This window comes from Rhincodon typus, chromosome 26 (assembly GCF_021869965.1).
Source record: "Rhincodon typus isolate 14 chromosome 26, sRhiTyp1.1, whole genome shotgun sequence".
In the NCBI taxonomy this organism is placed as follows: Eukaryota; Metazoa; Chordata; class Chondrichthyes; order Orectolobiformes; family Rhincodontidae; genus Rhincodon; species Rhincodon typus.
Genome location: NC_063357.1, coordinates 14,887,356 through 14,911,477, shown reverse-complemented (window position 1 = coordinate 14,911,477; position 24,122 = coordinate 14,887,356). Strand labels below are relative to the sequence as shown.

Below are 24,122 nucleotides of genomic sequence, written 5' to 3'. Positions count from 1 at the left end.
TTAACCTTGTGGTACATCACCTTCTTCAGCAGAGTATAATGGGTATAACTGCAAAGGTTTTCAGAGCAAAATATGAAATTGGCCAACATATTACAGCCACCCAAACTTCTATTTGGATCACTTTGCAGCGACTTATTACAGCTTTTAAAAAAAAGTGTTGAATCACTCAACTGTCAATTTTTGGTCACATCCTTCTGATAATAAACCTCCTTTCTACCACTCCACATTCCACCATCCAGATACTGGTGTACAAAAACACAAAATTGGCAAGAAATTCTAAGAAGAGAGTTTTGTGAATGTATAACAATAAAACTACACTCACTTTGACATAAAGCACTGATCACTGTCTCATGAAAATTAACTGAAATCAGAGGCGCTCTGCGGGCAATTAAACAAAAATGGTGGGAAACAGAGCACAACTTGGTGAAATTATCATTAGTTTTCGGGCCACAATAGAGCTGTCTTCAGCATTGTGATTTCACGTCACTTTCCATTCATCTAAGTTAATTTTGTTTTACATTTAACTTAAGATTTCTGAGCAGCCCAACATAACAAGAGAAGATCGGAAAATAAAATGATCAGTGAACCGAATTCCTAGAAATGATGCAAGAACAAAACAAGTTGGAAAAAAAAAATCAGCAGGTCAGGCAGCATCTGTGGAGAGGAACAAGATCTGTAATCATGGGAGCCCAGGGGAAACTAAAATAAAAATTTCATGATGCAATAGCCAAAGAGTGGATATGGTAAAGAAACAAAGTTTGTGTTTGATGAGGTATGAATTAAGACATAAATATCATCTAAATGCAACATGAAATGATAAGGAACAAACAAGATGATGCCCTTCTTAGTCAAAAAAAGACAAAAATCATTAGCTGGAAGAATACCTGGAGACTATGATTTAAAGTTGGTGAGCTCAATATTGTGTTCAGAAGTTTGCCGTGTTAATTCAAAAGGCACGTTGTTGTTCCTTGAGCTGGTGTTGAGCTTCAGCAGAATAGTGTAGTAAGCCACGGACAGAAAGGTCAATATGGGAGCAAGGTGAAGACCTTACAGGCAACCAAAAGCTCCAGTCCATGTTTGCAAACCAAACACGGGTATTCAGCAAAGCCACCATCTAGTCTGTGCTTGGTCTTCTCAAAATGAAGGAGACCAGATCATAAGCAACGTATACAGCTCACCAAATTGAAAGAATTACAAATAAATCACAATTCGAGCTTTAAAGTGTGTTTGGGTCGTTGGACAGTGAGAAAGGAGGAGGTAAAAAGAACAATCGTTACATAAATCTTGAAAAATGTCCATATTACAGAGGAGTTGTTGCTGGACATCTTAAAATGCATAAAGGTGGATAAATCCCTGGGATCTGATCAGGTGTTCCCGTAGAACTCTATGGGAACCTAGGCAAGTGATTGCTGGGCCCCTTGCTGAGATATTTGCATCACTGGTAGCGATAGGTGAGGTGCTGAAAAACTGGAGGTTGGCTAACGTGGTGCCACTATTTAAAGGAAAGTGGTAAGGAAAAGCCAGGGAACTACAGATTGGTGAGCCGGACATTGGTTGTGAGCAAGTTGTCGGGGAGAAGATTTACATGTATCTGGAAAGGCAAGGACTGATTAGAGATAGTCAACATAGCTTTGTGTGTGGGAAATCATGTCTCACTGACTTGATTGATTTTTTGAAGTAGTAATGAAGAAGATTGATTCAGGCAGAGCAGTGGACGTGATCTGTATAGACTTCAATAAAGGTGTTCGACAAGGTTCCTCACGGCACACTGGTTAGCAAGGTCAGGTCACATGGAATACAGGGAGAACTAGCCATTTCTACACAGAACTGGCTCGAAGGTAGAAGACAGAGGGTGGTGGTGGAGGGTTCTTTTCAGACTAGAGGCCTGTGGCCGGTGGGGTGCCACAGAATCGGTGCTGGATCCACTGCTTTTCATCATTTATATAAATGATTTGGATGTTAACATAGGAGGTAAGATTAGTAAGTTTGCAGATGACACCAAAATTGGAGTGTAGTGGACAGCGAAGGAGGTTACCTCGGAGTACAACGCGAGCTTGATCAAATGGACCAATGGCCCGAGGAGCGGCAGATGGAGTTTAATTTAGATAAATGTGAAGTGCTCTATTTTGGAAAGGCAAATTACAGCAGGACTTGTACACTTAATGGTAAGGTCCTGGGGTGTGTTGCTGAACAAAGAGACCTTGGAGTGCAGGTTCATAGTTCCTTGAAAGTGAAGTCCCAGGTAGATAGGATAGTGAAGGCAGCGTTTGGTATGCTTCCCCTTATTGATCAATGCACTGAGTATAGGAGTTGAGAGGTCATGCTGCAGCCTTATAGGACATTGGTTAGGCCACTTTTGGAATATGGCAAGCAATTCTTGTCTCCCTGCTATAGGAAAGACGTGGTCAAACTTGAAAGGGTTCAAAAAATATTTACAAGGATCTTACCAGGGTTGGCGAGTTTGAGCTACATGGAGAGGCTGAATAAGCTGGGGCTATTTGCCCTGAAGTGTCGAAGGCTGAGAGGTGACCCTATAGAGGTTTGTAAAATCATGAGGGGCGTGGACAAGGTGAACAGACAAGGTCTTTTCCCCCAGAGTGGCTGAGTCCAAAATTAGAGGGCACTGGTTTAAGGTGAGATTTCGAAAGGGATCTAAGGGGCAACTTTTTGACGCAGAAGGTGGTGCGTGTATGGAATAAGCTGCCCTAGGACGTGATAGAGGCTGGTACAATATTTAAAACGGCATCTGGATGGGTATATGAATAGGAAGTGTTTAGAGGAATATAGGCAAAAGCTGGCAAATAGGATTACATTCATTTGGGATATCTGGTTGGCATGGTCGAGCTAGACCGAAGGTTCTGTTTCCATGCTGTACAGCTCTATGACTCTATGACCTGCTATTGCACTGAAAGGTGCTGTAGAGAAGGAAGGAGTTGATAAGGAGTGACCGAGGAGTGGACTAGGTTATCCCAGAGACAATGGTCCCTATGGAATATTGAAAAGGAAGAAGAGGTGAAGGAGAGTCTGGTAGTTGCATCATACTGGAGGTGGTAGAAATAACAGAGGATGATTCATTGAATATGGTGGTTGGTGGAATGAAAGGTGAGGACAAGGTTTCACTTTCAGGGTTTTGGGTGGAAGGGGTTCTTAACCTGGTTGTTGTAGAGGTTCGTGAAATCAGGATCAAGATTGCCACGTAAAATTAATGCCAATCATTTTTATGAGTTCTTAGATATAATGTTTTTTGGGCATTTCAATCTCAGTCACAAGTTCACAAAAATAATGAAACACACTTGTAAAGAAAAAATCCAACATATATATTAGCGACTACATACTAAGAAAATATCCACATATTACGGGCAATTTTGAAAAGAATAATATCTAGGGAGCCAATACATCTAAACAATGCAAATTTAATTTTTATTCTCATCCATATTCCAAAGCTCCACTTAATCATTCAATTAGTGTTCTCAAGATTAAAATTAAATCAATTCTATATTAAATGCCTTTGCCAAACAAGTGAACAGTTAAGTTTTTAATTTCCAAAATTCTAAATATCACATTAAAAAATGAAGTGCAATTCCAAGAATCTAAAAGAAAAAGAAACTGCAAAAAAAAAAAAAATCAGGATTTGTAAATTAATACCAATAAAGTGAGCCTCATCAAGGCTGACACTTCAGCGCAGTAGTATGGGAGTACTATTTCAAAAAGCAGAGTGAGATTGTGTGTCCTGGTCAATGTTTCTCCCTGAACCGACATGACCAAAAAAAAATTACTGGGGCATTATCACTTTGCAGTTTGTGGTAGTTTGCAAGGCCAGTACAATATTTAAAGGGCATCTGGATGGGTATATTCATATACCCATCCAGATGTATTTTAAAACATTGTACCAGCCTCCACTGGTTGCCACATTTACTAATTACAACTGGGAACCCATTTACCACTTCAAAAGTATTTCATTGAACATAGAAATTTTAGTCAGAAAGTGCCACATAAATGCAAGTCTTTGTTTTGTTGGAGATGTGACTTTTGGATCAGTCAAAAAAACTGAAGTTTTGTCAGCCGTCTTGACAAAGATTCCACTGCACAAGTCATAGATATCCCTACTATATTGGTCAGCAGCACAAAAAAAATTCCCAAAAAGGTATAAACAACTTGTTTATTGCACCTTACACAGAACGTGCTGATTGCAGTGTTTGGCTGCATTGTACTTCAAAAATATTTTGGTTGCAAAGTGTTTAGGGAATCCCATGGGCTCAAAAAGACAATACATTAATGCAGCTTTTTAAATTGGCTTTGTTCAGTGAGCTCAGCATAAAATTCTTTAAGTATAATCAGTTATATTCCTGCTGACACTGCAAAGGTATAGTAAATCGAATTGTCACTGTAATTAGACGTGGAGATCAAGTAGTTTTAAACTGGAAGCTTTTAGCAGTTCTGCTTTAATACACAAGAATAAAATACTCTAGAAAATACTCAGGAAAGTCGACATTTCGGGTCGGGACTCTTCATCAGAACTGGTTCATCAGTTCTGATGAAGGGTCCCGACCCGAAACGTCGACTTTCCTGTTCCTCTAATGCTGCCTGACCTGCTGTGTTCCTCCAGCTCGTCATTATGTTGACTCTGACTCCAGCATCTGCAGTTCTTGTTATCTCCGATATTTTAGATAGTATTTTTACCTGGTATGCATTAAAATGCTCAGTGATAACACCCTGCTACTTTTACAAATCACATGTAACGTTATTGTACATTGTAGGGCTTGAGGGTCTGGAAACTAAAATAAGAATGGAACACCAGAAAAGTGTTCAAAATCTGAACTAAATCTGATAGTATTTTGAGTAGAAATACAGTAAGTCATCTTTTGAGATAGTGATTAACAGTATTCAAACTAACATTTCAGCTTTCAATTTTAAAACAGACCACATCATTTTGAGAAACAAAAACAAAAATTGCTGGAAAAGCTCAGCAGGTCTAACAGCATCTGTGGAGAAAAGTCAGAGTTAACATTTCAGGTCCAATGACTCTCTTTCAGAACACATTGAGATTTTAACCCTCACAGTTTCATCATATATTCTATGCCATTCCTGTAATATGAGCGAACATGATAAAAGGACCTACACCTGCCAGAAACAAAAATAAAATCTGATAGAAAATGCAGCTATCAAGCTAAACCTCCACAGAACAAGTGGCATTTACATGGTATTAAACCTGATCAGAATAGCACACATGAAATTTTCACTCAGTCACAACTAAAAGGATTTATTTTCTAAACCACATGTTTATTCCAGCTATCTCAAATGCCTAAAGGTGATTTTGCTTTCAGCATCCTTCCATCTGTGAAGAATAGTGGACAAGTAAATAATAGGGGCCTTCATGCGTATAACTTTACTAAGGCTGAAGACTGGGAACATTGGAAAATAGTTCAATATGTTTTTTCCCTCCACCAAAACACCAATGTTTTTCGTCTGTCATGTGTGTAGGTTCTTTTTCAGAAAGTGTCGGAGTTTTAAGAAGTAGAGAGCTACATGTCACCAGTGCATAGTTTTTAACCTAGAGTTAGATTCTATTTAACTATAATAAATATTAATTCGTAAATATAGAACCAGGTATATTCTTATTGGTAACCAGACTTCATTAGACAGGTAAAATGATGACAGTGTACCTTGAAATTTGTTTTACAAAAAACTTTCAACGAGTCTGGAAATAAGCAGGACTTAGTTTTCAGTATGCTACCCCAGTGAAGTATAACAATGCTAACTTTTTGTAGCTTGTGTACGAAGACACTCAAATCCTCAATAAGCATTCTGCAATCTCCCTAGCTGCATCTGGTCTCACCAGCACATTAGTGTGGATCTGGTATTGATGCAGAACAATGTAATGGGATTCTTAACATTCAGCACCTTTCTTCAAGAAACCAGAGAAACATGACTGAACATAGATATATAGCAAAGCAAATGAAGCATTAAAAGCACCCTTATTTCCAGGCTTAAGAGTCAGACTGATAGCAATTAGATCATTCTAGGAGCAGTATAAACAATATACACATATTTGCTGTATGAGGATAATTTAATCTAAGCAGTCAAAACCCAATGGCTTTGCTGTCAGCTCCCAGCCAACAGGATTCTACCGCAATATTATCCTCAGTCAGTTGATATACCATTACTCCTATATGATTTAATAGAATGCTAAAAACATTTTGATGATGAATGTTATCACAAGATAGAAATGAATAATTCACTTCCAAATGTCAACTTGACAAGAAAAATTAACATCACTTGCCTATATTGCCGATTTCAGACTCAAACTAATAAAGGCTAGTTTGTCTAGCAACTTTCCCCACTTTTTGGCACGTGATTTGCTGATTTAAAGAGGGTTGATATCATCTGAACTTATTCACTGAGTAAAATGTTGGGGTAATTCATTCATTTATTAGTTGGTTTCCTCAAAATACATTCATATTCATCATTGCTCTCATGAGAACTTCACAAAGCCTGCAAATAATGAACATCGGTTTAAAAATCATCACGTATATGGAGAATTTAGAAAATGTCCAAATAATGTTTTGGGCTCATGTAATGCACAACACTTAATCTGAAACCAGCAAAAAGGTCTACCGTGAAAACAACTGTTCAATAATCTAAACTAATCTCAACAATGTCTCTTAATGACTTTACTCATGAATTTGTTGCTTTGGATCGTAAACATGAACAGGCCAATATGAAAGATTCAACTTGCAGAGATTTAAATTAAGCGAATAAGCAACTCTCAAACAATTCCTGCATATTTAGAATATCAGTATATATATTAGGACAGTAATTGACTATATCAGCTCTCTTTTTATGCACTGCTCAGCTTCAGTCATTTGTGCCTGAACACAATCTTTACAGGATAGGCTAATTATTAGATAGTCATTGCATTCAATTAAATAAATTGTAATATAATTAAGAACATCTTTACTATGATATCTACATATATCTTGGCAATATATCCAGAGATGAACAGAAAATCTCCTCAGAATGTTTTTTTTAAAACCTCCTCTTGTCTTCACTTGAACTTTCTCAAGTCATTGACAAAACTTCGAAAATGGAACAAAGCTGTCCACAATGGTATATCAACTGACTGAAGATAATATTGCGGTAGAATCCTGTTGGCTAGGAGCTGACAGCAAAGCCATTGGGTTTTGACTGCTTAGATTAAATTATCCTCATACAGTAAAAAAACTGGACCAATGCAACGTGTAACAATTATACAATAAATTTTGTGATTCACCAACGAAACTAAATTAAAATAAATGTTTGCAGAATTTATGCTAAGCTATAGTTTATCAGTGGGCTGGAAGCGAGTGTAAACAAGGTGATTTGAATTGACACAGTGTGGAGCTGGAGGAACACAGCAGGCTAGGCAGCATCAGAGGAGCAAGAAAGCTGCGTTTCGGGTCAGGACCCTTCTTCAGACCCAACCCAAAACATCAACTTTCCTGCTCCTCTGGTGCTGCCTGGCCTGCTGTGTTCCTCCAGCTCCACACGGTTTTATCTCTGACTCCAGCATTGGCAGTTCTTACTATCTCCAATTTGAATTGACAAGGTTAAAATAGGAACAGAGTTTTATAGAAGTTCAAATTTATGAAGGGTAGAAGATGGGAGATTGACCAGATGAGTGTTGGAATTGTTCTGAATTGAGAAACCAAAAGCATAAACGTGGGTTTTAGCAGGAAATGGGCTGAGGTAGGTATAGAGGCAGATGATAGTACACCGGTATGCAGTCTTGTGATGAAGAGGTATGGACTACAAGTTCAGCCTGAGAGGATGGGGGATAGACTTGGTGGCTAGAGAAGGGAATTTATGGTGGTAATTGAAGAAAATAGCTTTGAAGTCCCCAGTGTTAAACTGGAGTAAATTTCAGCTCATTCAAGATTCTTATTTAACAAAACAGTTGACAATATAAAGGCAACAGAATGGTTAAAAGGGGAGTTGGTGTTGCGGAAGAAGCAATAGTCAGTAGCATACATGTGGAACCTGACATGCATTTAAATGACATCACTGAAGCAAAATGTAGATTAGAAATAAACTGGGACAAAGCCATGGGTGAGACTCTGAGGATTGTACATGTAATAGAGATGTAAAGAAAAGGTATTGCAAGAGCTTCTCTGGCTACGATGGCAAAGGTAAGAGAGTGTTCAGTTATCCACAAAATTCCCTTCCTGATTTAACAAGTGTAATTCATCAAAAGTTGTTTTAGTCTTGTACGAAAAAGTGTAAGTAGTGGCAGCAAAACAACTGTTTCCTATTCTTCTGTGGCTTCACCCCACTTCTGTCATCACAATCAGCCTACAATGCTTAGATATTTGCACATCTCCTGCTCTTAAATAATCCTAATTTTAATCATTCCATCAATGATGACCTTGCCTTTAATTTAGCAAGACCCCATGCTCTAGAATTACCTTCCTGAATTTCACCATCTTACTTCCCTCCTTTAATGATCTCCTTTAAACCCTGGTCTTTCAGCAAATTTGTGGACATTTGCCCAATTTCTCCACATGCGACTTTATTATTTGCTAATAGACCGAGAAGTGCCATGAGAACATTTTACCGTGATAAAAATGTGCTGTATGAAGCTTGTCTTGTTGATGCAAATGTACAGAGCTGTCAGTTTATATCAAGTGACCAAACTGCTGTCAAGACGAACAAATTAAAAACACAAACACATTGTAAAGATTTATCTGTCCACATGACAGCACTTTAAAATGAACATATAAAGTTGTGCTGTTTTGAAGGGTTTGAAAATCATTTAAAAAAAAAATTCTGAGGCTGCAAAGACCAGCTCCTATTATTAATCAGGACTTAAGTTACATCTTTGCCATTAATCTCAGCAAGAGGAGTTCTGTTTATCTAAATGAAAATAAGCAGTTTAGAAATGCTTCGGAGTGTTAATCTAAAATAGTGGAGCTGACTGTCCATTTTGATGATGCAACATTCCCTGAAGTATCACACAACAGAGAGATTTTGAGAATTAGCTTACCGATTCAACTAGAGAAAAAAAGACAAGTTGTTGACTACTTTGTGTCAGGGATAGAAAGTCAAAAGGGGCTTAATTAAATTTTTGTGTAAAAGAATGTCAATAATCTCTGTGCCTGACATTGCATAGGGTTTTTAAATGGGGCTGTTCATTAAGAAGGACCAGTGAAAATGACAATTATGTCTTACAAACACTCAAATTCAACCCAAAGCTTACTGAGAATTGATAAATTTATCTCCTGTGTCATAGTAAAACATCAAACTTGACAATTGTTTTATTTCTATTTCTAAAGGAAATATTATAAAGTTAATTTATTTAGAATTTTGGAAGTTGCTTTGTAGTAAGGGAATATAAAACTCTTACTGGCTTAATGGAGCACTTTGTTCACCAGTTAAAAAGGACGAGATACAAACTTAAGATTTCCAGAGAGCTAATATCAAAAGCAGTTCATTAGACTTTAGTGCAATGCAAATAATCTACAGGACCATTGATTTTCAAGATTTTGATTAAATCAGGACATTGGTAAAACACAGCAGAATGAACTGTAGAGTCAGAGTTAGAGTTATACAGCACAGAACAGACCCTTTTGGTTCAACTCATCTGTGCTGACCAGATATCTAAACTGATCTAATCCCATTGCTAGCATTTGGTCCATATCCCTCTAAGCCTTTCAGAATCACGTATCCACTCAGATGCCTTTTAAATGTTGTAATCGTACCCACCTCCATCACTTCTTCTGGCAATTCATTCCACACAAACACACACCCCTTTCCATGTAAAAGTTGTCCCTCAGGTTCCTTTTAAATCTTTCCCCTTTCACCTTAATCCTACAGCTTCTAGCTTTGGACTCCTCTACCCTGGGAAAAAGACCTTGGTTATTAACTCTACCTGTGCCTCATGATTTTATAAGATCACTCGTCAGCTACTGATGCTCCAGGGGACAAAGCCCCAACATATTCAGCGTCTCGCGTCTCCCTGCTCACATCCTCTAATCTCTTGTAAATCTTTTCTGAACCCCTTCAAGTTTAACAACATCTTTTCTATAGCAGGGTAACCAGAATTGAACATAGTATTCCATAAGTAGCCTCACCAATATCCTGCATAGCTGCAACATAACGTCCCAACTACTAAACTCAATGCATTAACCAATAAAAGCAAGTGTGCCAAACATCGTCTTTATGACCTGACTATCCGCAACTCCACTTTCAAGAAAAATGCACCTGCACCCCTAGGTCTCTTTGTTCGGCAACACTCCCTGGGGCCCTATCATTTCTTTTTTATATATAGAATCCCTACGGTGTGGAAACAGGCCCTTCGGCCCAACAAGTCCACACTGACCCTCAAAGCATCCCACCCAGACCCAACCCCCTATAACCCACCTGGTTTACACATCCCTGAACACTATGGACAATTTAGCATGGCCAATTCACCTAGCGTGCACATCTTTGGACTGTGGGAGGAAACCGGAGCACCCGGAAGAAACCCACGCAAACACAGGGAGAATGTGCAAACTCCACACAGACAGTCACCGGAAGGTGGATTCGAACTCGGGGTCCCTGGTGCTGTGAGGCAGCAGTGCTAACCACTGAGCCACCCATGTGCCAATTATGCCCATTATGTTCAAGTCCTGCCCTGGTTTGCCTTACCTCAAAATGCAACACTTCACATTTGTCGAAACTAAACGCCATCTGCACTCCTCAGCCCATCTGATTAAGGTCCGTGTAGTTGAACTTTTCAGTAAAACTTCATATGTCAACATCAATGGATCTCCAGACACACTTTCAGATTGTTGAAACTGATCAGTTAGAACTCTAAAAGATTTCATGAGATTATCAATTGACAGATAATCTTTAGTGTCAAACCATTTTTCTTCATCAAAGAAATAGCTTAAATATGAAAGCCAATGATGAGAACAGGCCAGGCAGCTCAGTGAAGCTAATCACCCTGATACAATTGCTTCATTACACATATTGCATCTTGAAAAAATTACTTTTGTTGGGTAGTTAATCTGCTCATTAGAAAGCAGTGTGAAGAGACTCTTAACATCTAAAATTTACCTTTGCACTAATTTTTATTTATTTTCCCTGAGCTTAATGTAATGGGAGCCTTTAATATATTGGTTATTCTGCCTATATTTTAGACTGGTATATTTAAACTTCATCTTGCCTCATATTTGTATGAGTCTTGTTGCTTTCTCTATACCCTTCTACTGAGAGTAAATTGTTTTTGTGGTGTAGTGATAAAACTGAGCATTGTATTTTTTTTAATGCTGCTTCTCTATACTTATGGTCTACTGCTTGGCCGTTCAGCCAGGCATTCCATTAGCCTGTTTAAATTACTTTGTCATATTGCCTGGCCATTAGCGGTGGTGTACCTCCTATTACTCCTGACTCCTATTTTACAAAAAATACACAAATACCTGGATTGGTGCCCACGTTCATGTGTCAATGTCCTGCCAAATTATAAAACCACACATTCTTTTGCAAGTCTTGCACTGAATTCTTTATTGTGTTGTAAAAGTATTCAGTGAATCTGACCAGTTATTTTGATTACAATTTGACTCTCGTACAGATTAAAAAGTTTTCAATTCTGTCCAATTTCAAATATTTTAACAGCTTTTAGTATTATTCGAAGTATTGTGTGGAACATTACTAAAAGTACTGTAATATTCTAAATAAACTCTATTATAGGGACCTCAATGAACTTTAATGCATCTTCCACAAAACAGCTTGATGTGCCTTTCAAACAATAACATTAATGACTAACTCACCTTAACCATGAAGATATGTTCAGAACAAGGAAGTGTTTTTGCTCATCTTTCAAATTAAAGAATAACCACTAGTCTTTTTCCAAGAAACTAAAATAACAGGTTTTCATATGCCATCAAGCAATGATGTACTAAACCTAAATAATTCCAATTATTATAAAACAATTTTAAAAATCACAAACAATCTACTAATGGAAGAGACAATCACCAAATTATTTAAAAGTAGAAAATTACTGCATTTTCATTTTTAAAAAAATTTCATGATTCTTCAATAAATGAAAAGTTTGATCATAACCCCAAATATTCCAGCATGTCTTAAAAAAATTAAGAGACCTGAAAAAAACTGACCAACCAGCTGTCTATTATTGTTTCCCCTTCATCTGTTCTCAAATATACTTTACATCAATTTTGTTTTGAATACTTTTGTTAGATTGGAGGCTTCAGTATCCTTTGAAAGGTTGGGGCCAGAAATGACTATTTCTGAAAATAAAATCAACTTGTTGGAATATGTTATGGTACACCTCTGCAACAGGTGGTAACTCAAATCCAACCCTCCGGCTCAGGGTAGGGACATTACCATTATGCCCCAAAATGCCCAGAAATGAATTTTCTTTTGTCACAGTTCTCAGTGAAGACAATTATTAACCATACCTGTTACTGCCAGAGAGCTGTAATCCAAACTTGTGCAGTGGCATTATGCAGAATGCAGTTTTATGACATGTTCAGTCCAAGTGTCAGCTAAAAACAGTACTGACATTTTTTTTTTTCAAATCCTACCAAACAAACAACCTGAACAGAGAAATTTAAAGTTTTGGAGGTAAAACATCTGCATTATGGCTATGAATGGCTGTTTGTTTTGACTTCAACAGGGAGAGAAATTTTAAAAAAACCTGACATTATCACATAGTTAAACTCAAAAAGCACAAAATGTGAATTACTTGAAATTCAAAAGAATAATTTCAGAAGATATATTTTCCTTCTATGTTGAAATCTACATGTTATAGAATTTCTTAGATACTTTGAGTTTCCAAGGAGAATCAAAAAGCAGCAATAAGCAGAATTCTACTGATTGGTAGAATTTTAAGAGTGTTATGATCCCAGCTGGTGGTAATATCAGATAAGTCGAATCCTAGAAAGAAATCTGAATTGATAAATCACATAAGTAATTTTTGTAGATTGTTACTTACTGAAACATATTCATGAGGCAGGCTTTCTTTAAATTCAGAACATAAATTTAGTATTCAAACCACACATCCTCACCAAAAAAACACTCAACAAGATAACAAGACCTCAACATAAATAACGAAAACAAGGTTTCAACCTGTTCCCCAACATTAAACCTTTTACAGATACTCCATTCCAGAGAAATTTCAGCTCTCAGTTTTATTTTACTGATTCCTCCCAGTTTCTCTTCCATGGACTGTGGAGACAGTTTTACAATTCTTTGAGTTTGCTAGCGCAACTCTTTCACAAAACCTAATGGGCTTAACTTTTTCAAATGCAACAACTTGAATATTTCTACCTAAATTCTACTGACTTGAAAACTCCACAAACAAAAACACTTCAGCTACAGTGACTGGTTCCCCTGAACTAAAACCAGATTCTCCTGCCAAGAGAGACCTTTCTCCCTTCTGAACTGAATTCCTGGTTCTTCTGAACTAAGACCTTGAACCTTCTGTTCTGAAGTCAAACTAAGTGAATAGCTTGCTTGGCTTGTGTTAACACAAATTTAAATTTCATTAATTAACACAAGATTTTCTCTCATGTACTTGACTGCAGAACTATGCTTTCTTCAAATTGATGCAAAATGTTCACTATTCCAAATGATTTTCTAACTTAATTTTAAAATAAAATCCCTTCATAGAACTGACCCACATCCATCTGCTTCTAACTTAAACTCTAGATCCCAAAATATCTCACATATATAGTACATCTTTTATCACAAGAGGAAGTACTGTTTTATTTGCAGTTAAAATTTCAATACAAATCAGAACAATGTTCCAGAGTTGCACTCAGAGGGGATAAGCCAGAAACCCCCTACAAGCTACAACTAAATATTTCAGAATAGCCTTTATCTTTATGGAGTGATGAAGCCTGCTGCTAATGGAAAGAAAATCAGGTCATTTTATTCCTTTTATTTCAATCGAACATTAGTGAAAATTAAATTCAAAGTGCTCTCAAACACAAATTGAGAGCTGAGCTGATATTGAAGTGACAACAGAAAACTCAAAACTGATGCTATTTTAACCCATCATGCAGGAAGTATTAGATAACGGTGTTCTAATTTTCCCCCAAAAACTTCACTGGAGACATTTACCTAATGGAGAAGTGATGGCTAGTAGTACTGTTAACCCAGAGATCTGGGTAATGTTCTGGGTACCCGGGTTTGAATCCTGCCATTGCAGATGGTAGAATACGAATTCTATAAAAATCTGGAATTAAGAGTCTAATGACGACCAACAATCCATTCCTGATTGTCATGAAAAACCCATCTGGCTCACTTGTGTCCTTTAGGGAAGGGAAACTGCCCTCCTTACATCGCCTGAACTACATGTGACTCCAGACCCACAGCAATGTAGCTGAATCTTAACTGCCCTCTGGGTAATAAATGCTGGCCTAACCAGTGACGCCCTCATTCCATGTACGAAAGAAAAAAGTGGGCAGTGTCACCACAGCTATACTTGTGCAAGCATAAAAAGGGAGAAAGTGTCTTGCTTAGAGCAATGGGTCAGCTTCCATTAAACACCCATTGATTAAAGATGAGTCTCTATATACTTATGCTTGCCAAGTTGTGATAAAAAAACTTGCGCAAACATAAATTGAAAAGAATTATCATATTTTAAATAGTGACATTTTTGTTTTACTATTTGTTTTATCATTATTAACTAAGTATGTTATGGACAGCAATTTATTCAAATATATGCAGTGATGACAAAAACAGAAAAAAAATTTGGATTATTCATGAAAAAAATATAAGGAGGACCAATTTCATGCCAGTTGTCCATAAATCTGTAGAAAGAGCAACTTAATGAAAAAGGGAACAGTTGAGAGAGAGATAGAGAGAAACAAGGAGATAAGAGCGGTAAAATGAGAATAAGGGGAAAACGTCAGTTAAGGAAGTAAACCAGATGAAAACAAGTGCAAGAACATTGTTCCATACTTGCCAAAATCAATGCGGTTACTTTTAAATAAAAGAATTTTTAGCAAAATTGTTTATTAAAAAGTTTTTAAAAATTGTTGAACCTGTCTTAAGATGTGTTAGAGTGAATTCTGCGCAAGTGTGCCTGGAACAAACGTGGCTAAACAATTAACTCAATTTTCTCCAAATAATTAGTTGTGCCCTCTGCTGAAGGTGGTCATCTCTTACTTAGTGAAATTCAAAAGCCTGATAGGTCTTTGAAAAACTCCGCAGTTTCTCTTTGACATGTACACATAAGCTGCAGTGTTAGATTACAACAGTTCTCTTCTGCCATCTCGAGACAATATCCCATCATTGCACACAGATCAAGTTAGCTTGCCTTTACACAAACAATTTATAAAACACAGTCTCTGTTGTTACACTGCAGCAGCAGACAACCAATTAAATAAAGAGAAATAAGCACACCCTGGTTAAAATTGAAAATGGAAAGGAGATGAAATAAACACATGTCTAAAACTGAATATAGAAAGGATATATAAATTCTGGTTATGCAATATTTGAAAGTATTCAACTGCCAAAATTTATGAACTGCATGCATTACATTTGTGGGTATAAAGGTTATATGACCTCTTGGCAATTTTACACAAGAAATACCAAGTTGAAATCAACCATGTTACAATAATTAGGATATAATGGGTGGCATTTTGCGGTCAGAGGCAAAATAACAGCATTTGCCACCAACCTCAAAGAGGTATTGCCACAAGCATTTAAGGATTTCCATGGTGTAGATTCCCTTTTCCCCCCAAAGTAGTTTAAATCTGGCAAGGTGCTCTCTTGGCAAAGGCAGCAATGACAGCATATGCATAAGCAGCCAATCACGTTGGAGCACTTACATACAACGAACCAGGAAATTGTAAGTTCATGATTTCTATTTTAAAATTTCAAATAGCAAAATAAATGATGATTGAACTTAGATAAAAGCTAACATGAACAAGCTAGAAGAAAGTGGAATTTAAAATTTTTTTTTTTTTTTTTGAAACAAACCACAATGAAGAAATCTGACATTTCATCCATATCAAATCAACGCTGATAGTTCTGCTGTCATTATGATAGGATTAGTGCCAATTTTATCCTTGAAAACGTGCTCATAAATCATTATTAATTGTTGAAATGCATTTGTAGGATGAGGGCATTTTTGACTGAGCCAACAATTTTTACCCATCCTTAAATGATGTGGAGAAGCTGGTGTTGAGCTGCCTACGTGAACTACTGCAGTCAATAGGGTGTAGGGACATGCACAGCAAGTCCCAGGGTTTTGACCCTGCAGCAACGAAGGAACAGAAATATAGTTCCCAATCAGAATGATGCGCAGTTTGGCTTATAATCACAGGTAAATAAAAAGTTTCTCTTTTTAAACTGTGCACTCAGCAAAAGATATGATGGTTAGCAGGGTACTATGAAGTTCATGCTTTTGCTCTGAATCCAAAGTTGATGGCAATTGATTCTAAAATAATGACGTAAATTGATCTGCCAACATTTAAAAAGTGATCTGCATACGCTTTAAAACATTTTGATGACATGCATATGCACGAGTGAAAGCACTGAAACAAAACATCAATCTATGCATTTTCACTGCAATTTGTACTTAGCTATCAATCAGTTCTGGTACTGCATGCAGGTTTGTTTAGTACATCATCAGTGGAGTGACTGTTCCATCTTTTACTTATAAATTCTGTGTCTGATCCCACCTCCCTCACTAAAAGCTGAAGGAGAAGTAAGACTCCGAAAGCTTGTGTTTTCAAATAAACCTGTTGGACTATAACCCGGTGTTGTGTGATTCCTGACCATGTCCACCCCAGTCCAACACCGGCACCTCCGCATCCTGTTTATTAATAGCATGGGAACTTGTTCCAAAACATTTCATTTCTTATCTTGTGATTTGAGGTGCAATCCATTTGGAGGAAGAGAATACTGTGGTTAACAAAAAAAAGTGTGTTCTTCAGATCGTTAGCTAGGAATTTGATCCCAGTTGGCCGACAGTATTGGAGAACCTCCTAACATACTTCAAGTCTGATAATCCCTAACAAGTTAATTACCACATTTGCCATACAATGCTGTTCAGGTTACAGGCTTCATGATATGATGACATTTACTGCAAATTATTAATCATCTAAAATACAAACACATGATCCCTGCTAATCTTAGGATCATGCAACATTTTTAAAAAATTCAATAATCTTATAAAGAAACAATGAGGCGTATAAAATCAGCGGAACAAACAGCTAGAAAACATTCATAACTTCATCTTGCAAGGTGGAGGATAGCAGGGGGAATTTAGTCGCATTTCAATTTTACGTGATATGAATTAATAGTTAGTTAGAGAGAAAAAAAGTCATAGCAAAGCCAGAACTGATGAGGTCACAGGCTGTGCAATTAACTGTATAGACCATTAATTATTGTGTTATGACTGCTATACCTTATAAAGTAGTTATATTTTAACCTTTAAACTGAAGGCAAAATAGTGTATTGAAAAAAGGAGTATATGACCTGTTATTTGTTCTGCCTAATACATCTGGGAGTGGGGGACATAGATCAAGTGCTATAGAAATGCATGCGCCTGGTTCAAGACCTGGGAACAAAGGAAGGCGAGAGCAGTTGGCTTTGCCATGGGTAGACTTGGCAACAAAGGACAAAGAAAATGGCTTTGCCAAAAGGCCAAGAGAGAGAAAGAGAATGAGAGAGTTACAAAGTCTTAAAACTTGAAATCTTACTGTGTGATTCCTATAAATCAGTCAGTCATTGGGAAGTCAAATTTATTTTTAAGAAGTCAGATCTCTACAATGATCATGACATGCATATCCCCAGTCAAATTTATTACATTTGGATTTTTCATACAGTACTTAATTGATTAACAGAGCCAGCTGACAATTACTAAACTAAAATTGTATGTTCTAACTCCAATGCCACTAATATTCTATAGAACAAAATGTACGACTGCCATGGCTAGAACACTAGCAAGCACATTACTTTGTTATTTGCATTTACTAAACGGGCTGCTTGAACGGAAAGTATTCAAATTTCAAACTGTGCTTAAGCAAAACTGAAACTGCGAGTAATAGAATCAACTACAACTCAATCATACCCCTCAATAAGAAAGATCCAAAGCAAAACAAATCAATTTGCAGGATTACAGGAAAACACTAGTCATACGGGAGTGAATTGGATTGTTCTGTAAAAGGAGCAGGCACAGGTGCAATGACTGGAATGGTTTCCTTCTGTGCTGTAAGATTCTAGGATTTTATACGTTTCAAAAACAATCACTCCCTATTGATTGTCCTGATCAAGTTTCTGATTTAGAAAATATATATTTTAGTCAAACTTAAATATATGATTTTATTGCCTTTTTCCTTTGACACATTTGCATGCCTACACAAGATCATTTTGCAATCTTAATATCATATGGAATTAAGAACTCAGAGGTCTCCATCAGCCACACGACTCATTTCCTCTTGCTCTAAATATACTACTATTCTGCTCATAACCAGAAAAACTACACTGACTCACCTGGCCTACTTTTTGCCTACTATGCATGATGACATAGATAACACTTAGCACCTGTACAACTATTTCACTTGTATCTTCAACTCAGATGCTGCAGAGTATCACACCATGATTCAAAAACCACCCACACAGCCTTAAATCTGCAGGCTTTAGGCTTGAATCAGCATTGCATCAACCAATTCACTTTTACTCGAAAAACGTTACACACAAGACACTTTCAAACTTTGTGCTGCAGCATATTTTTCCACCAAAATAGGAATATGCGAAACTATGAAAAAGTTGTACAAAGTATAATATTCCATTTCACATTCAAAGTAACGAGTTTCTTGAGCATTTCTCATAAAACAAAAGTCTAAGCAGCATTAGTCCGCCATTTAATTTCAAACTGAAGAACTCCTTTTTAAAAAGGTTTCTTCCCTTAACAGTAATTCCACTGACTAATGTACTGTAATTATACATTTTCTTCCTCACTAAGTGCTCATTAACGAAGAGGTCGCAGCACATTTCTGTGCAATTTACAAAAGGCCATTAAAAATGTCCCCCCTTATGCCAGCTTTTAAACATACTCAAGTAGAAATTGAACATTTCCACTGAAAATAACGAAGTTACTGCTGAATTTCATTATAAAATATATTAATGGCACCAAATAAAGAGATTAACAGGATTAAATAATATAGCCCCGCAAACAAATTCTTACAGTAATGGAAGGCCATTATTAGGCTGGACAGGGTTCAGAAGAGATTTACCAGGATGTTTCCAGGAATGGCAGGTTTAAGTTACAAGGAGAGGCTGGATAGGCTGGGACTTCTTTCACTGGAGTGTAGGAGGTTGAGGGGTGACCTTATAGAGGTTTATAAAATTATGAGGGATACAGATAAGGTGAATAGTAGGTCTCTTTTCCCTAGAGTGGGGGATTTTCAAGACTAGGGAGCATACTTTTAAGCTAAGAGGAGAAAGACTTATGAAGACGTTGTGTTTAAAAACAAAGAAAAATTGCCCCAAAGTGGTTCATGTGTGGAATGAACTTCCAGAGGAAGTAGTGGATGGGGACACAGTTCCAAAGTTCAAAAGGCATTTGCACAAGTACAAGAATAATATTTGGAGGAATGTGGGCCAAATTTAGTGTGGGATTAAGGTCTGTTTCTGTGCGGTATGACTAAGATAACAGTGGTATATATCCAAGTACCCCTGTAGTTATAGAATATCTGAACGAGATGATCACCAAGGAAATCAGAGGAAAAATCGGGATAACTTATACACACACCCTATTTTTGCAGAACAATGAATAGTCTTCTTGTTGCTTCCAGAGGGTCTAATATATGGGATATAGAATTGGCTGAGAACATATTGAAAGAACAGGGCAATCATTAATCTACCCGCATGCACATCAGGCTTACAAAATGACCAGAGAACCCATAGGGTCACTGATTGCACCCTAGTGAAACAGAATTCGCCACACGTTTACATGGCGAGTGATGTTTATAAAGGGTGTCCTTCACTTTGGGGGATCGCAAATCATCTAAGTTTTTTGCAGTTTATATCATCTGAACCTCAATTAGACTGCTACATTTTAATTACAATTCTCCTCAATGCTTTCCTCACATATCTCCCTCTTTTAATCTTCACCATGTTCTTACAAATCAAAATCGCATGAGAGCAGCAACGCATGAAAGAAACAACAAAATAAACTCACTTTCGAAGGTGCTCATGCTCTTTTAAGAACAGTTCTGTTCTCCTGTTGTTAACTCCTGACCCACTTTTGTAAGATCTGAAGGTACAACAAAAGGACACGGTAAAATGATTAAGTATTACCCTACTCCCATGGACACAGACACCTGTCACAGCTCTTAAAATTTTTTATGAGCCAAGTTCAATTCTAATTTTCAACTTGGCCAACAGATGATATTAGTATGCATTCAGACCTGGAGGCAAATTTAGTCCTCCAGCCAAATGTACTTTAACAAAGCTACAAAAAAAAACAAACAAACAAAAAAAAAAATTCACACGATATTTCATCTGGGTTTACTTCTTCAGGTTGTCAATGCTTGAAAAAAAATCAGTAATTTTATAATTAATATATTTACCTTAACAGCTGATAGATGTCTGCGGTGTGGGTAATTACTTTTATTTTGTTAAATTTTATGTTCATTTCAAACTCTCAATCAAAATTGAAGATAAATTGAACATTGAAAATAAAACAGATGTAAATGATCAAAGGCAGTTAATGCTGCTCACATACAATGCTTACTGAGAGGATCTTTACTACTGTAATAAAATATACAAAACATGAACCTTCCTGACCAAAAAATACTGCAAGAAACTGACAATCATTGGATCCAAACTAACAAATTACAGAATATCTGAACCATTAATGTTATGATTTGACAGTGTGTGTATCAAATAGAAACATATGAAGCATCTTCGTGCTTTAACAGTGATAAATAGTAATCACTTACTCAATGTCCTTCCGAACTGATCCCAACAAGTCTTCACGTTCTCGGATTGCGATAAAATTGGCTTTGGTTTTATTAAACTCGTGTGTATAATCCTGTGGAAAGGCAAATTGAAAACAACTATTTAATATCAACTATCTACCCATTTCATAACATTTCTTTGGCCGGCACCTCCTGGAAAAATATACTGCATTCAGTAAAATTGAAAATCTCCACCATTAATTTCTATTGTTGGGCCCAATGCTCGAAAACTTCACACTTTGTTTTCCAAATGCTAAATAGTCTTCAAAATCTCTAATATTACAGGCAGGAAGAGTGCACTTGTTGAAGTCTGAAGCATACAGTTCAATGCATCAGCTTAGGGTAGCGGTGGGATGCGGCGATTATTGACCACACCTGATGATGCACTTAGACTCAAAAAAGTGTTTAACACCACCAACATTTCCAAAAGGAATGGGCATCAAAAGGAAACTTTCAGGTTGTTTAGCACATAGAGATGAAGCAATATGGCTTTGATTATACCTCTGCTGCAAAAATCTCAAATAGTACTGCCATTATACTGTAATATTATAATACCACTATATAACACAGCATACTTAAAATCCTTTGTAATATCTGACCTTGTTTTCTAAACTGACAAAAAAACTGCTTCACAGGGACAGTGATAGCACAAAAATTCATTTCTAGCTATAATTAGATTCATGTAGTAACAAGGACAACAGCTATTATAATTTTTCCCTTTTAACGGAGAACAGAGTGCAGCTGATCTCTTTTGCAACAGATAACATTATAGTCTAGCTAATATTATCAATTCATAACCAAGCCACTAGTCATTTTCACAGACAGAACATTTAAATATTGGAAATGCACATTGTGCAGTATTGTCCATCTGCACAAAATTGATTAATTTATTTTGCACAATACACTTCCAAAACAAGACCTGAGGTAGGACAAAATGGATCCTTGGCAATCATGTAAAAATTACAATTCTGGTTCTTCAGAGTTAGGAATATCCGAAAGCATGTCTATAATAAATATGGAAGGTGGGACTCTAAATTAGAATGACCAACCGAGTTAAAAATTATCCCGAAACAAGGAGCAGAATGGAGTCAAAATTATGTTCACACTGGACAGGTCTATCAGATATACTTCTATCAATAATCTAAATCATACACAATTTCAGAGGAACTCTGCAAAAAAAAAAAAAAAAAAATCCATTGCATCTTGACTGAAAGGATTATGCCTTTTAAAGGCATTTGGTTACAATTTCTTTTAATCTAATTTAATGCTAAGTTGTTTAGTACAAAGCTTTTTATAATCATTGATCAGTAATCTTTCACCATTTAATCTTCCAAAACACTTTTTCCGGTGTAGACTTTCTGCAAGAGCTATCCCACGTCTAGGTTGACAGCTTCCAGTGCTTTGGTACAATTTTTTTCAGAAAAAATAATCACAATCCCTGACCCTGGTGATATAGCAATTTTTAAATACTTTACCCCAAACAATAACAAGAGAAATATATCAAAATCATATATTGTTCCTATGAGATCTATATCGAAGACCGACCAATTACACATTTCTAAAACAAACCGACTGCGTAACAAGAGATAGTAGGAACTGCCGATGCTGGAGAATCTGAGGTAACAAGGTGTAGAGCTGGAGGAACACAGCAGGCCAAGCAGCATCAGAGGAGCAGGAAAGCTGACGTTTCGGGTCTAGACCCTTCTTCAGAAATTGGGGAGGGGAAGGGGATTCTGAAATAAATAGGGAGAGAGAGGGGGAGGCGGATAAGAACAATAATTGGATAGGACCAAGATAAAAAGTCTGAGTCAGACAGCATTGAAACAGGTTCTTTGGTTCACCAGATTCATGCTGACCAATGAACACCAAGCTACATTAATCTCATTTACCTGCACTCGGTCCATAGCCTACAATGCCCTGGCATTTTAAGTGCTTCTACAGATGCTTCTTAAATGTTGCAAGAAGACATGGCTCCACCATGCTCTCAGGCAGCACGTTCCACGTTTCTACCATTGTCTGGGTGAAAAACCGTTTTCCTCAGATCCTCTCTGAGCTGCCTACTCCTAATCTTTAACTCATGTCCTCTGCTCTAGGACACTTCTGCCATGGGGAAAATATTCTCACAATGTACAGTGTCTATGCTTGACATATACAAAATTATGAGAATCAGATCCTTCTGCTACTCCCACCCCCCTGTCTGTAATTACTTGGCCTATCCCTGCAGCCTTTCTTGAACAAAGAAACTATGCGCGCTTTCCTCCAGTCATCTGACACTTCACCTATGGCCAGTGAAGTATTAAGTATCTCAGCCAGGACCTCAGCAGTCTTCTCCTTTATGTCTACTAAAACATCTAATACATCCTCCTTATCAATCTTAACATACACTAGGTCGCCCCAGTCTCCAGCTACAATGCATTTCTCCTTTGTGAATACAGATGAAAAACATTCATTTAAGACCTCACCCACATCCTCTGGCTCCACACACAGATTGCTCCTTTGATCTCTAATCGGCCCCATTCTTTCCCTGGTAATCTTTTGCTCTCCGTATACTTATAAAATACCTTGGGGTTTTCCTTAATGCTATTGTGATGCCTTTTTGCCTCCTAATTTAATGTTTTAAGCACCCCCCCCAATACACTCTATACTCCTAAAAACTTTTGTAATATGCAATTGTAAAACTTAAGTACCAATCAGTAAATTCTTTTACATGGTAAGAATGAGGTCAATGTTCTTCTTCTGCAGATACTACCTGAACATGAGTATATCTTGTTTTACGTTTAGCTAATGATAAGTTGGCTCTGAATCTTTCATTCAAAAGTCACTAAAAATGGAAAGAAAACGAATCTTAAAACTTTACCATGCCAAGTTTATTACAAATATTGCAGTGGGAAATGTTATGGATGGCATGAACATATTCAAAGCACCTAAATGTTGAGTGTCAGTGCTTTATTCTGAGGAAATGTTTCAAATTTTAGTACAGGCTACTTGTAATTCAAAACAGAACTCAAATTATCTAGCAAATTCTTTTTAGAATTTCCTATTCCAATTTATCTTCACTATTTACATAGCTAAGTTATAATTACTGGGCAACCTTTAGAAGAAAAACCTTTAAATTATTGTTTGAAGACAGTGAAGTCTGTGTGGTGGATCCAGTGATTGCTTGCA

General features: G+C 37.0%; 1 protein-coding gene across 1 annotated transcript in view; it reads right to left on the bottom strand.

Moving 5' to 3' along the window:
- gosr1 (golgi SNAP receptor complex member 1) overlaps positions 1–21,959 on the bottom strand; it is a 65,419-nt gene extending 43,460 nt beyond the window's left edge. Inside the window, exons 1-3 of the mRNA XM_048612355.1 lie at positions 21,922–21,959; positions 20,940–21,056; positions 20,177–20,251 (exon numbers count right to left, since the gene is read on the bottom strand). Coding sequence (XP_048468312.1) covers positions 20,177–20,251; positions 20,940–21,056; positions 21,922–21,959 — 230 coding nt within the window. The remainder of the gene's footprint in view (positions 1–20,176; positions 20,252–20,939; positions 21,057–21,921) is intronic.
- Between the last annotated feature and the right edge of the window lie 2,163 nt (positions 21,960–24,122).